This window comes from Ailuropoda melanoleuca, chromosome 20 (assembly GCF_002007445.2).
Source record: "Ailuropoda melanoleuca isolate Jingjing chromosome 20, ASM200744v2, whole genome shotgun sequence".
Classification (NCBI taxonomy): domain Eukaryota; kingdom Metazoa; phylum Chordata; class Mammalia; order Carnivora; family Ursidae; genus Ailuropoda; species Ailuropoda melanoleuca.
The window spans coordinates 27,057,014-27,071,444 of record NC_048237.1 but is presented as its reverse complement, the minus strand read 5'-3'; the positions used below and the strand labels follow the sequence as shown (position 1 = coordinate 27,071,444).

The 14,431-nt window shown below is 46.6% G+C and overlaps 1 protein-coding gene across 8 annotated transcripts in view; it reads left to right on the top strand.

The window, feature by feature from the left end:
• Positions 1-12,957: 12,957 nt before the first annotated feature.
• Positions 12,958-14,431, top strand: part of NID2 (nidogen 2) — a 57,906-nt gene continuing 56,432 nt past the window's right edge. For 4 of the 8 annotated variants that reach the window (XM_034648313.1, XM_034648310.1, XM_034648308.1 and 1 more), the window contains exon 1: positions 12,958-13,763. In XM_034648313.1, coding sequence (XP_034504204.1) covers positions 13,326-13,763 — 438 coding nt within the window. In that variant the 5' untranslated portion in view covers positions 12,958-13,325. The remainder of the gene's footprint in view (positions 13,764-14,431) is intronic. The other 4 variants (XM_011233902.3, XM_034648311.1, XM_011233903.3 and 1 more) reach the window with 2 other exon arrangements.

Below are 14,431 nucleotides of genomic sequence, written 5' to 3'. Positions count from 1 at the left end.
GGAAGAGCCTGACATGGGGCTCGATCCCAGAACTCCAGGATCACGCCCTGAGCCGAAGGCAGACGCCCAACGACTGAGCCACCCAGGCGCCCCTGGATAAATATTTTTTAAAATCTGTATATGCAGGGGCGCCTTGGGTGGCTCAGTCATTAAGTGTCTGCCTTCTGCTCGGGTCATGATCCCAGGGTTCTGGGATTGAGCCCTGCATCAGGCTCCCTGCTCAGTGGGGAAGCCTGCTTTTCTCCCTCTCCAGCTCCCCTCTGCTTGTGTTCCCTCTCTTGCTGTCTCTCTTTGTCAAATAGATAAAATCTTTTTTTCTTTAAAGATTTTATTTATTTATTTATTTGACAGAGATAGAGACAGCCAGCGAGAGAGGGAACACAAGCAGGGGGAGTGGGAGAGGAAGAAGCAGGCTCATAGCGGAGGAGCCTGATGTGGGGCCCGATCCCATAACGCCGGGATCACGCCCTGAGCCAAAGGCAGACGCTTAACCGCTGTGCCACCCAGGCTTCCTAAATAGATAAAATCTTTTTAAAAAAAATCGTACATACAGCTGGCAAATAAGCATATGAAAAGCTGCTCAACATCATTCATAATTAAAGAAATACAAATTAAAACCACAATGAGCTACCACTACACATCTAACATAATGGCTGAAGTGAGAAATCGTGGCAAAATCAAATGCTGGAGAGCATACAGCAAAAAACAGATCGTGGATAAATTGCTGGTGGGAATGTAAAATGGTACAACCATTCTGGAAGACAGTTTGGCAATTTCTTATAAATTTAAACATACACTTAGCATATGACTCAGTAGTTCCACTCCTAGGACAAAAGAAAGAAAAACTTATTTTCATGCAAACACCTGTACATGAATGTTTGTAGCTGTCTTATTCATAATCATCAACATCTGAAATGGTCTTTCAACTGGTGAATGGATAAACTGGTATGCCAATAAAATGAACTATTCAGCAGTCAAAAGAAACAAGCTATTAATACGTACAGCAACATAGATGAATCTCAAATGCATTACGACCAGTGGAAGAAGTCCAACCCAAAGAGCTGTATGATTCCATTTATATGACATTCTGGAAAAGGCACCACTGAGTTGGTGTCCAGGGATTAGGGGTGGGGTAAGGAACGTGGAAGCACTGGGCAGGGTTTTAGGGGTGATGGAACTGTTCTGTATTTTGATTTCAGTGGTGATTATACAACTCTAAGCATTTTCAAAACTCCTAAACTATACACCAAAAAAGTGACTTCTATTGTATGTAAATTTTTAAAAATACTTTTAAATTGCTATTTAAAAAAGACCTCATTAATGTTGTATTGTTATAAGTCCACAAGTCTTGATTCATTCTATAAATTTTCTGGGTAAAATTAGAAACTGCTTTTAAATGGACCGAGGTGCTCGTCATACTGTGATATTCTTGCTACTTGAGGACAGATTAGAAGTTCAGAGCCATAGCTGGCAAACTCTTTGTATAAATGCAAACTGTATGAAGTGTGGGTCAATAGTCATTCAGGAGTAGACTGTACAGATTGGGATGCTGTCCATTAAGGTTTTAACCCCCTTGGCACCAGAGGATTGTCTTGCCCACCCATCAAAGATGCAAAAAATTGTGTGATCACATTTGTCTCAAATTGCTATGCTACTGCTTTTATTGAAACCATGAGTAAAGAAGGCCCTTGAGGGCCAGAGGAAGCAAGGTTCTCTCTCCTCTAACGGTTTTGGGGGCCCTACCTGCATATACTGTTTGGGCTCCAAAATCTAAAACATAATGCTTAGTGGGCAGCATTAGAATAATCTTAAGCAGTTAGCATGGGTTTTGGCAAAATAAAAGCACTGTTTCTAATTATATTTTCCCTTTAAGTTTGCGTGTCTTGTGGAAGGGCAATAGAGAAATTTTTAAAAGAGGAAAAAGAAGCAAAAGGAGAAAACAAAATAACAAAATCTGCTGGCCTAAGGCTAGAAGCCTGAGCTTTTCTTGGTCACATCCATTTTCCAGCTCAGCCAAAAGGGGAAGCCTCCCCTTTTCACAAGGTTTATTAATGAGTCAGGCTTGACAAATTTGGGTTTGTTAATAGAAGAGGCTGAAACAGATTGTTCCGTATAAATAAGTCTTTAAAGTGGCACCCTAAGTACTGGTTACGACACACCAGATGTTCTTACTGAAGTGACCACGTCACATAAGAGCGTGCGCAAGCGTCACACTGCAGGGAGTGCCTTCCCCCAAATGCCTATCATTTGATTTTCCTTCTTCTGATAGAACATCTCCTCCTGCCTCCATCAGAAAGTACCAGTGGGACACCAGCTTGCTGCCTATTTGATTCTATCTGGTGTTCTGTTTACTGTGGCTCCCAGCTGCTTCAAGTAGGTGCTGAATGGGGGTCTTTTTTTTTTAAAAACATTTTATTTATATATTTGTCAGAGAAAGAGAGAAAGAGCAAGTGAGCACAAGCAGAGGGAGTGGCAGGCAGAGGAAGAACAGGCTCCCTGCTGAGCAAGGAGCTCCATGCAGGACTCGATTCCAGGACCCTGGGATCATGACCTGAGCTGAAGGCAGACGCTTAACAGCCTGAGCCACCCAGGCACCCCAAAGGAGGTCTTTTTAACCCAGATCATCAAGTTAATGCTTCCATATCTCAGGCAAGTGAATAGGGTCTGTTGAGCCCTTCCTATATACTTTGTCTTTGACGGGGTAACAGCTAGAAAACTCAGGGAAGAGAGGCTCACTGCTGCTTGCAACTGATCTGAGAGAGGGTGCTTCTCATCATGACTGTTTATCCCTGGCATGCCTGCGCTGGGACGGCGAGGCCTGGAGCTCCGGCTCAGAGATTGCTGGCCTGGGAACTAGGCTTGATTTGTTCCTACTGGTGCTGTGATGTCTGAGTAAGTGACTGTAACTTTCTGAGTCAGGGTTTTGTCACACTAAAACAAGGAGATTAGATGACGGGCTTTCCTGGGCCCCTGCCAGTTCTGAATGAATCTATGAAATAAGGGGGGGAAAATGAGATCAAATCAGTAACGGATCTCAAGGTTACATAAGGCCTAGGATTCCTCCTGAATCATGAAGGCCCCTGTAGAGGAGTATACTACCCATTCAATATACAGAATACAAAGTCAAGGGGTGACAGGTGGAGACAGTGACACTGTGAGAGGAGGACGATTCTGAAAGACTGGGGATTTTCTAAAGTTCTAGGGCACACGGCATAGTGATGTTAGATGCTCAGGTTTTCGAGTCAGCCTGCCCAGGTTCCAGTGTTGGTCTCTGTACTTGGTAGCTGTGTATCCTTCGCCACATTTCTTTCTTTGGGCCTCTGTTCCTCAGATGTAAAAAGTGATGATAATATTCTTCCCCTCAGAGAGTTGCTCTGAGGATTAAATGTAATAATGTGTGCTGGCCTGGGTCGTGACACATTTGAGGTCATTCACCAACACCACTTCTGCTGCTGCTACGTACAGTTTCTGGTGCATGACTCACTCCAGAACTCCTCGGAGCAGCGGCTCGTGGTGGGGAAAGGGAGGACTGGTGGAGTGACTCAGGCACCAGACTTGGCCTCCAAAGTGAGTTTTAGTTCAAGATAACGGAGAGATCAAGAATGTGCCCGCAAACAAATTCCACAGTATAAATTACACTAGGCGTGTACTGCCACTTGCTAGCTGGGTGACTTTGGCCATGTCACCCAACCTCTCCGATCCTCGGTCTCCCCATGAGGGTTCTAATGCTTATCCCTCAAGGATGTTGGAAGGAGCTACGTGAGGCTATGCACGTGAAACCATGCGTCGTCACCCACCAACTCCTCTGCAAACGCAAGGATTGTTAGGAGCTGCTGAGATGATGAATGAAAACGTGGGACAGAAGTCTTTCTGAAATGACACTCCATTTCTCAGACAGATTGAAATCATTTGCCATTTTTTTTGATGACTCGGGGTTATCTTCATGAACATCTATTACACAACATACCTGTCTCTGGTGCGTTACCATTTTAACCTGCGCTCATGTACGCAGCTTCCTCCGTTCCCACTGAAAGGCACATAAGCTCTTTGTCCCCATCCTGACCCCTTGCTTCGTTCTCATCGGCATCTTCCTTCACAGCTGCCGTAGTCTGGCCACTGCTCCCACTTCTCTCTCATTCCACACAGTTATTATTGGAAGCAGATGTAAGAATCATATCAAACATTCATCTTGAATGCTAGGTCAAAGGGAGCCTTGAGTAAGGAGGAGGCATATTCAGGCCTTTTAGAAAGTTTATCTAGCCACAGCTGATTTCACAGACCGGGAGATGGGGACTGGGGTCAGAACGGAGTCGTGTTATTTACTGACAAGGAGAGGCGGGAAGAGCCTGTACTTGAATGACGGCAGGCAGGAGCAGGAGGAGGTAAAGACTAAAGAGAATAGGAGGCAAGCCGGCAAGGCTATAGAACGTTATTCCTTCAATAAATATTTATTGAACATTTACCCTCTGTCAGGGGTTGTGCCAGGGAATACATCAATGAATAAAATAGGCAGAATCCTGATCTCTGTGAAATTATGGTCCATTCTATTTGTCAATTAACTGGAGGTCAGCGAGAAGGGAACGGGAAATCCAACAGAGGGGAGTGAGGTTTCCAGCTTGCGTATCTGGGGAAATGCTAGTGTAAATGACAGCAATGGAAGGCAAGAGGAGGACTGGGTCAGTGTGGAAGGTGACACATTCAGTGCTCAGCACAATGAACTTGAAGAATTGATACCTAATTAAAATGCTTTCCTAAAATGAAATGAGCTCTGACTTCAACTCTTGGGTTGTGTGACTGGCACCAGGTGATCTCTGTGGAGTGGTACAGTTTCTCAGTGTCTGATCAAAGAGACATCCAGATTGGACTAGAGACACTCATTCCTGGTCCCAAATTTTAGGAGACTTTTTTTTTTGTAAACCTAATATGAGAAAATTCAGTAACATAGACAATATCTATAAGTATAGTTTTATAAAAAGATACTAAAATATATGTCAAGTTGACTTTTCCCATAAAGACCTTCTATACAAGCTGAAAGGCATAAAAGTAAGTCTTAACCCAGTTAAGGTACTTCTTGGAGACAGCAAGACAAAATACATACATTTCTTATGATATAAGTTAATATAGGGATGGAATATAGAGACTATGTCTTGTAGCCTGTGTTTCAAATATCAGATGTATCGAGGAAACTGTTGCCAAGGGCTGGATTTTGGTTAGTCTCTGGCTACACTCTCTGCCTCCTCCCTAATACAGCAATATTCCGTGTGGCTCATCAAAGAAAGGTCTGTAGGCCACAGATGTATACTAACAGAGTTGACATGCTGCTGGGGAAATTTAGAAGTCTTACTTTTTTATTCTCTCCCAGGCCGGAGATCATTCTACTTCCTTGCAGAGGTGGGCCACAGAGATGGTAAAATCATAGTTTCCTCCAAAAAAAAGTATAGTGAGTCTGCTCATACTTCTAAACGATTTATTTAAACCTTACTGCTTTGTACCATAGTTATAGAAGAGAGCATTTTATCTTGAAAAAATATTAAGAGTAGGGTCAAAAACCCAGTGACTTACAAATAGGTTTTCATTAGGTCAAAGTGGCCAGCAAGCGATTTATAAGGTGTGTATAGAACAGTGGTTTTCAAACTTGACTATATTTTGAATCACCTTGAGGACATTAAAACATATTGATACCCAAGTCTGACCCCAGGGGTTCTGTTTTAATTGATCTTTGAGAGAGAAAAAATTTCCCAGGTAATTCTCATGTGCAGCTATTGTTGAGAACTATAGCTGTAAAACATTGGATTTGGGAGTAAGACCATATCCCAGAGGGCCTTGCCAACATAAGCTGGCTGAGAAATAGGTCCAAAAAGAGATACTTACTTACTGTGACTGTGTGCTAAAATAGTGCTTTTCACTTTGATGTGCTTTACTTTGGCAGTGGAAAGGCACCCTAGCCAATTCATGGGGTATCTTTATCAGGTTACATGTCTACGGTAGAAACAAAACAACAAAAAAAGCGGGCAGCCATGGAGAATAGCCTGCTGTACGTCATTTAGAACCTGAGAGTGTGTTCTTACTCATGCTAACCTTGGTAGTAGTGTTACGTTATAAAGACACACGAGTAGTGCCTTATACGGGCACGCTACTGCTTGGGGAATCTATCCATATATTAATAGAATGAAGCACTAAGAAGATTTTGTAGCCTTCACATTTTTGTTTTTTCTTCATTTGTTTGTTGTTTTTGTTATTTCTAATGCTTATGCTTGGAAGATTGCTGGCTCATTTTTTTGCTCATGGTCATTCTGGATGACTTATGTACCAGGTTCCTCTCACTGCATGAAACACAACCGTATTTACATTTGATGTCACTGCTGGGGCCATGAGATCCTAGCTCAGCTACTGCTAGTTGTTAGAGCCTGAGCAAGTCAAATTCTCAGAATCTCATTTTCCTTATCTTGTAGGGTTGTTGTAAGGATTGCAAATAATATAGTGTCTGTTGTATAATAAATGCTCCATCAAGTATAGCTATTATTATCTCCAAATCTAGATTGCAAACCCCTTAAGGGTATTGGGTCATATTTTCTCAACAAAGTTTAGGTGTTTATAATTCCCTAAACATGCATGAGATGGTTTTCAATAAAGATAACACAATTCCAACTTTATAAATGATAGGGATATTAGAACGCATTACCTTTCAGGCTTACAGAATTGAAGGTACTGTCTATGAACACGTTACTGAGCAAAGTAACTGGTCTACCAGAGAATCAGATACACAGTCTTTGGAGGTTAAAAGCTTGGGTCCTGGAGTCAGACCACCTGAGTTTGAATTCTGGTTTCAATTCTTGCTGAGTTTTTTTATCAAGTTGCTTAATCCCTCTCAGCTCTTTCTTCACCTGTGGACTGGATATGTTGAATAGATTAATGAAATGTATATACAGTCCTTAACTAGAACCTGGTACAATATAAAGGTTCAGTTAGGCTTGCTATTATTATCTTTGGCTTCATTAGCATTGTTCTGACTCATGCTGTAACTTCTAGAGGAAGGGACAATGGCCAGCAGGTCACATGCAATAGAAACGAGGTGACTCAATTTGGTAAGAAGCACAGGATGTCTAGGAAAGAAGCACAGATGAAGCCAAGGACAACAGCCTTTAGAAACACAACCACAGCCACTATCCAACGGAGACAGCATACACTGAGGTCACCTTTGGGCAGTCACTCAACTCACTAGAAGTCGACTAGCCCTATTTATTCAACATTGTGTTAGATAGCGGTGGGAGTATTTAAAGGAAGTGAAAAGTGGACCTTTTGAGGAACTTATAGTCTGGGTGAAGAGAGAAGTCTTTGTGAAGAATATGGATGCTGACGTTAAGCGCTAACTTATGAGATTCCGCCTGTGCTCGCAGTGGAGTTACAAGAAGAGAGAGAACAATTTTGGCTTTTCTGCACCATTCTTTCTTTCTTTTTTTTTTTATTAAACTTTTTTTTTTTTTTTAATTTGACAGAGATAGAGACAGCCAGCGAGAGAGGGAACACGAGCAGGGGGAGTGGGAGAGGAAGAAGCAGGCTCATAGCGGAGGAACCTGATGTGGGGCTCGATCCCATAAAGCCGGGATCACGCCCTGAGCCGAAGGCAGACGCTTAACCGCTGTGCCACCCAGGCACCCCTGCACCATTCTTTCTAGAAGAAAATAATGCCGTCAGCCATAATACCTTCAAGTATAATTAGTAGTGAAGGTATCCTGGCTACCAACATAAAAGCCACACCTTTTAATTCCTTTTATTCCACAACAATCCAGAATATAACTACTATGTGAAGAATTGGGGAGTAGATTATTCAGGAAAAAAGTGTGGGAGTTATGGAAGATTTCTTTTTATTTATTTATTTATTTTTGGGGAAGATTTCTTTACAACACTTTCCCCCAATTCAGATCAGCAATGGTTTACTGAACAGCTCAGAAGGTTGTACCAGGTACTCTGCTAGACCTGTGACGTTTAGGATGAGGAAGATACAGTCCTGCCTCCACGGTTGGTTCGCATTCGAGTGGCCTATCAAGGCCTGTCTCTTTCTCTGTGCTCAGGCTTGTGGTAAAAATGATCTGAAATAGGTGCACCGAGTCCAGAAGACTGCATAAGAAGAAAAGAAGACTAAAGTGTGCCATTATATGGAAACTACCCTTGAAGCCCTTTTAAGCAGTGGAAGGGACAGATATAAATAGACCACTTCAGTATTTTTTTTTAAAGATTTTATTTATTTATTCGACAGAGGTAGAGACAGCCAGCGAGAGAGGGAACACAAGAGGGGGAGTGGGAGAGGAAGAAGCAGGCTTACAGCGGAGGAGCCTGATGTGGGGCTCGATCCCATAACGCTGGGATCACGCCCTGAGCCGAAGGCAGACGCTTAACCACTGTGCCACCCAGGCGCCCCCACTTCAGTATTTTTGGTGAGGACCTGAGACGGGAGTGTGCCAGGTGTTTCAGCCCCTCAGAGGCTGCCAGAACTCCGGGAGGCCGCTGATGTGAAGCGATGTCTGAACTGAGTTCTGGAGGCAATGAGGGATCATCAGGAGGTAAGAAGCTGTTCCAAGCAAGGAACAGCATAAACAGGGGCACCCTGGAGTCAAGCTACCTGTGTGGATGGGGAACTACCCATAGTTCAGTTATTGCTAAAGGTCCAGGTAGGAAAAGGCAGGAGATGACAGACAGAGGCCAGGCGTCTGGGCCTTTCCAGCTTACGGTTCAGCCTGCAGGTGAGGGAGGATCCACCCAACGGTCCTAGACAGGAACATGTGGTGGTCAGATTTGTGTGTTAGAAAGATGGAGAGAAAGGAGTTAGCCAAGCATCAGGATTGGGTAGTTCTGCACGTAACGGCGGCTCACACCAGCGCGGGTGTGTTTGCCCACGTAGCAAATAGTCTGGAGGTAGGCAGTTACTCACCAACTAAGACACTCATCTCCTATCTGTCTCTTGGCTTTGCCATGCTTTTGTCCTCATGGTTGTTACTTCATGGTCAGAAGAGGGTTGTCCAAACTCAAACCAACACATCCACATGTAAGGCAGCAAGAACGGGGAAAGAGGCAGCTATCCCCAGAAATCCCCAAGTTAAGAGCCCTCCCGGAAATCACCAGCCTTTCAGCAAACTGCTAGCGGGTTTGGCCCGGACTCCACTAGATGGTGACTCCAGCTGCAAGAGAAGCCAAGAGAGCACTTATCTCCTTCCGTCTGTGGTGAGTTCACGGAAGGGAGGAGATTGGGAATACGGGTTGGGTAGCTAACCTGTCGTTTCTGCCACGAAAGCTAGCTGGTGAGAGCTGACAAGGACCAGAGACAGGGCAATGGTAATCAAGAAGGAGTGGCTATTGCTGCCACTAACGAAAACTAAAAACTCAGAACTTCTGAGTCGTGGATCTAATTCTAGAAGTAGGTTTGATGTGTCATCCCACCTGGGGAGGGATATGGATGAAAAACTCAAGTGAAAGCTTAGGGCTTGGGATATATTTGGAGGTCGTTAGAATGTAGGGATCTCAAATAATCTATCCCAAGCACTACTCAGAATTTCTGAGCCGTGAATGGTTTTTTTTAGGCCTAACAATTTCGATTAAGCCTAAGTCTGCAGAGACGTGCTAATTTGCACAGCCCTGGCTTTTTTTCTACATGCTAATATACCCACCCTGGAATTTAATGGATAGTAAAGTTATGCAAAGAATCACTGTGCACAACAAGAACCAGAACATTTTCTGCCAAGCCCACCTCCAGTACAAACACACACACACATACCAGTCAGGGCTATACATAGAACTTGCTCTTGAATCCCCACATCTATTTGCCACACTGTGGAGCAAATGTGTTTCCATTCTCTTGATTAAAATAACAGGAAGTATCATCATTCTTGAAGTCTCGGTATTTCTCACAGGCATAGAACCACACACACACAAATATAACCGTGGAGACTCTTGACAAGGCCTATCGGCAAGGCGTCTGGTACCATTCCTGGCTTGGGATAAAAAGTTCTGTACCTAAATCCTCTTACCTCTCAAGTCATGCTCAGAGTTACCGGGCAGATGCGATCCAAGAGGACTAAGACGTCTCTAGAGGTCCTCTATAACTGCCAACCCAAAAGGGGCCTCTGCCTCTTCAGCCAGTCTGGCAAGGCATGGAAATTCTACTCTGGGACTGGCTACAAGAGAAGTATTTCTTCAGTATTTGCTTTGACCAGTGAATTACTATGACGGGTTTTTTCTTTTCCTGAAGACACAGAGTGACATTTTAAAGGAGAAACCACGGGGTTCCACAGTGTTTTAAAAATAATATTAGAATAAGAGCTCAAAGGAATGTCTGCTCAAGCACAACCGTCTGTAGCGTCGTATTTCAAGCAGAATTCGGCCACTTGAAGCAGCCAGGGAGCCAGCACTGCTCTCTTCAGCCCCTGCCCTATTGGCTCTACTTCCTTGCACTCAGCTTTGGATTTGAAACTAGTGACATCCTCTCGGTGCAACAGCTCTTTTTGCCTGTTTTGTTGCTAAATCTGTGCTATGTTGTGGTTTTGCTGCTTTTTCATATTTATACTTCATTTTCCGTGACCCCAGAGCAAGAGTTTCTTGAGGTAGGGGTCACACTTCATACTCCATTATGTCTTGCTGAGAGTTGTGTTTGTCATGGTAAACTGGCAGGAAATAGTTGTTGGATGGATGGATGGAAGAATGATAAAAGCTGGGAAACAGTGGAAGGTGGCTGCAGCCTGGTAAAGAGGATTAGGAAACCCAGGTCAGATTAGCAGGAAAGGTGCTGTAGGGGAAAGAATGCTTCATTTGTGTCAGCAGACATGGATCTTAGCCCCAGGCTGGCTGGCTTGTTCACTCATTCAACAAACATTTCTCTAAGTTTCTCTGGATGAGCCAGGCAAGCATTGCCCCAGGCCCCGAATAAGACAGAGGCCCCGTGCTCTCGAGGTATGGTGGTAAGAGTGAGAGAGACATGTGGCAGTCAGGGATTACGGGAGATACGGTGGGATTGGCAATATGATAATGGCATGCACCAGGCACATGGAGATTCTAAATCAGACTGTGGTTTCCAAGAAATTTCTGGAAAGAGAATGAAGGATGAATGAGTGTTGGCTAGAGGACACTGATTGGGAAAAGCATTACAGGTAGAGGCACTAGCATGTGAAGGTGTTCCACACCATAAAATAGAACGTCGCATTTGAGAACTAAAGTCTGAGCTGAAATGGTAGCTGTGGCCAGAGCTGAAGTTAGAGAGGTAGGCTAGAACTGCCTTGCAAAGGACCTTGTGGCAATATGATTTAGTGCTAAAGAGCAGAGGTTTAGAAATCAGACAAAACTGAGTTCAAATCCCAGCTCTGGTACTTACAAGGCACATAACTAACTGATTTTTTTTTAATTCCTCAGCACAGTGTCTAGCTGTATCATTTATCTATTGCTGCATAAGAAATTATCCCAAACCATAACAGCTTAAAACAACACACATTTATTAAGTTCTCACGATTCCTCTGGGTCCAGAATCTGGTTTTCTGCTTCAGGGTCTCCCACAAGGCTGCAATCAAAGTGTCAGCCAGAGATGAGGTATTATTTCAAGACGTGATGAGAAGGATCCATTTCCAAGCTCATTTACATGGTTGTTGGCAGAATTCAGTGCTGGCTGGCCGTTGGCCAGAGGCTGCCCTCAGTTCCTTGCCATGTGGGCCTCCCCAACATAACAGCTTGCGTCGTCAGTCAGTGACAGAGGGTCTGCGACCAAGACATATGTGGCCTAATCACTGAAGTGACTTTTTGTTCACTATTGCCACATTCTAGGTTAAAACTCACTAAGCCAGCCCACACTCTGGGGGAGGGGATTATACAAGGGAATGAACAGCATAAAATGGGGATCTTTGGGAGTCATTTTAAGCCACTAGCCTATAGCTGGTAGCTCATAGTAGTAGCTGATAGCTTGTATTACCACCAAATAAATGTTAGCTTTTCTTTATTATGCCCAATTGAGAGATTTGGAAAACCTAGAGAGAGCTGGTGAAGGATTTTATATCAAAGAGTAACTTTAGGTGACCCTGGCTAGGTCAAATCACATCAAGTCTTTGAGCCTTATTTCCTCCTCAGTTCAGTGAAAATATCTATCTTCCATAGAAATGAGAACATATATGTGCAAGCACAAATACATTTTTGTAACAACAAGCATACAACTCTTTGCAGTCGGAGGAAGCAAACTGCTGTGGGCTGGTTTTCCATTTTGTGCTGATACTGTGAATCTCAGAGTCTGGTATCTTCAGAGTTTTCAGGGCTTGGCCCTGTGGGCCCAGAAGGATTTGTATAACTGGAATAAACACCCACAAAAAGAAATTTGTCTTTTCACATCCCTCAAGCCATTTCCAAAGGTTTGCTTTTTTCCTTCTTTTTAAATACTTTGCTTCCAAGGACCCCATGGGGGCTAGAGAGAGAAAACAGACTATCTGGGAAATTTCAAGCTCTTGATAATAAAAGTGGTAATAAAATCTCGTCTGGCTCCTGATGCTTCACAGAGGGGTTGTGTGTGGTGGATGGGGTTCCCCCACATCTAGCAGCTGGTTTCCCGTCCCAGGGAGCGGCTCAGGTTACCACCCCCTTGCCCAACTCAAGGGCAGCCTCGATGCCTGCAAGGCAGCGGGTGAGAGATCCAAAGTACCCCTACCCTGGCGCCTCACCCATTTCCGCTTGGTGCCCAAATGGGATGCTTCATTCCATGCCCCACATGGAGCCAATCACACACGGTAGTGTTTCATGGTCTTTCCAGGTCCCATTTTCCCTGGGAAAGGTACACAGAGCTCTCTTGACCCAGAACCAGACCGGTGGGCATTTTGGCGGGTAGCCTTTGGATGGGGGCCGGAATTTAGGAATTAGCACCCCCCCAACCCCGCCCAATCATTCCGGCTTCATTCAAAGCGTGCATCTCGGCAGGGCGTCTCTGGGTGGAGCAAGGGAGCTGCGGCAGCGACGCCTCGAGAACGAGGGGCGCCCGGGACGCCCCCGCCACACCCTCGCCCTGCCAGCCTGGCGGGGGGCGTCGCGCCAGCCAGCAGCTGCACACGCCGCTGCGGGGTACCCCTTTGGCGCTGAGGTCCTCTCCTGCAGCGCCGCAGCCCTCGGACTTCGCGGGCCATTTGGTGTTGGGGGAGGGGCTCGCGGGCCCCGCGGAGCAGTCCCCACAGGAGGGCGGGAGCGAGTCCGGCAGCTCTCGGATTGCGGAGGCGGAGCAGCACTCCGGGCAGCCCTGGCCCGAGGCTTCAACCTCGCCAGCCCCGCCGCTCCCGCGACCGCTGCCTTAGAAGACGTTTAACAAGAACCAGATGTGGCAGCCGCTGTCGAACTTTCCCCGAGCCTGTGATTGGTCCCCGGCCGAGGGCCGCAGCCAGTCAGCGCGCTGGGAGGGCCCGCAGTCCCGGCCCGCCCGGGCGCCCGCGGGGATCCAGGTTGGAGGCTGGCGCGGCGCAGCTAGTGGGCAGGCGGGCCGGGCCGGGACGCGCTCTGCCGCCGGGCAGCCCAGGAGCGGAGAGAGCATGCGGGGGGACCACGCAGCCCGGCGACGGGCGCTGCAACCGCTGCCGCCACTGCTGCTGCTGCTGTTGCTGCTGTCCCGGGCAGGGGCGCTGCACCCAGACGAGCTCTTCCCTTACGGGCAGTCGAGGGGGGACCAGCTCCTGCAGGAAGGCGACGATGAAAGTTCAGCCCCGGTGAAGCTGGCGAGTCCCCTGCGCTTCTACGAAGCCCAGTTCAGCTACCTCTACGTAAGTTCAGCCCCCGCTTGGTGTGGGAACCGGCAGCTTTCTCTCAGCTTCTTCCCACCGGTCAGCGTAGTGTGGATCTCACCGAACCCCTGCCTTCCAAGCGGAGGAAAGAGTCCGCACGCCGGGCTGTCCCCGAGCGCCCCTGGGGTGGGACCTGGCTCTGCAGCGGCGCTGCTGTCTGACTTGCTTTTCTTTACCTCGAGAGGAAGAGCAAGAATTCAGACCTACAAATCCGCAGCTACATAAGCGTCCCAGGCAGAAAAGGAGTTGGGTGGGGATGCTGGGGCGGCCAGTAGGGTTTCCAGGAAGGCCCTCGAGAAGCCTATGCACGTCTGCAGAGCTAGTGTGTTCCCTCCTTGGACCCGGAGGTTTTCTCCAGCCTTGTGCCGGGAGTGAGAAGATATGTGAGCCGGGAGTTTTAGGGCTCCTGGACCTATCGCACCGCGCTGTGGGGTAGGGATGGCGGGCGGAGCGCCGGCTGAAGTTGCGCTGGTCGTCCTGAATCAGGAGTCCGGTTCCCCGCGGGTAGGGAAGGGGCAGCTTCAAGCCCCGGGCGGTTCCCTTCCCTCCGTGCGTAGCAGGGCGGGCGCGCAATTTGGACCCGTGGTGGCCGCCCGAGGGCCTCCTGCCTCGTACACGACCGTCACCTTTTGTCCCTCTGCTCCACA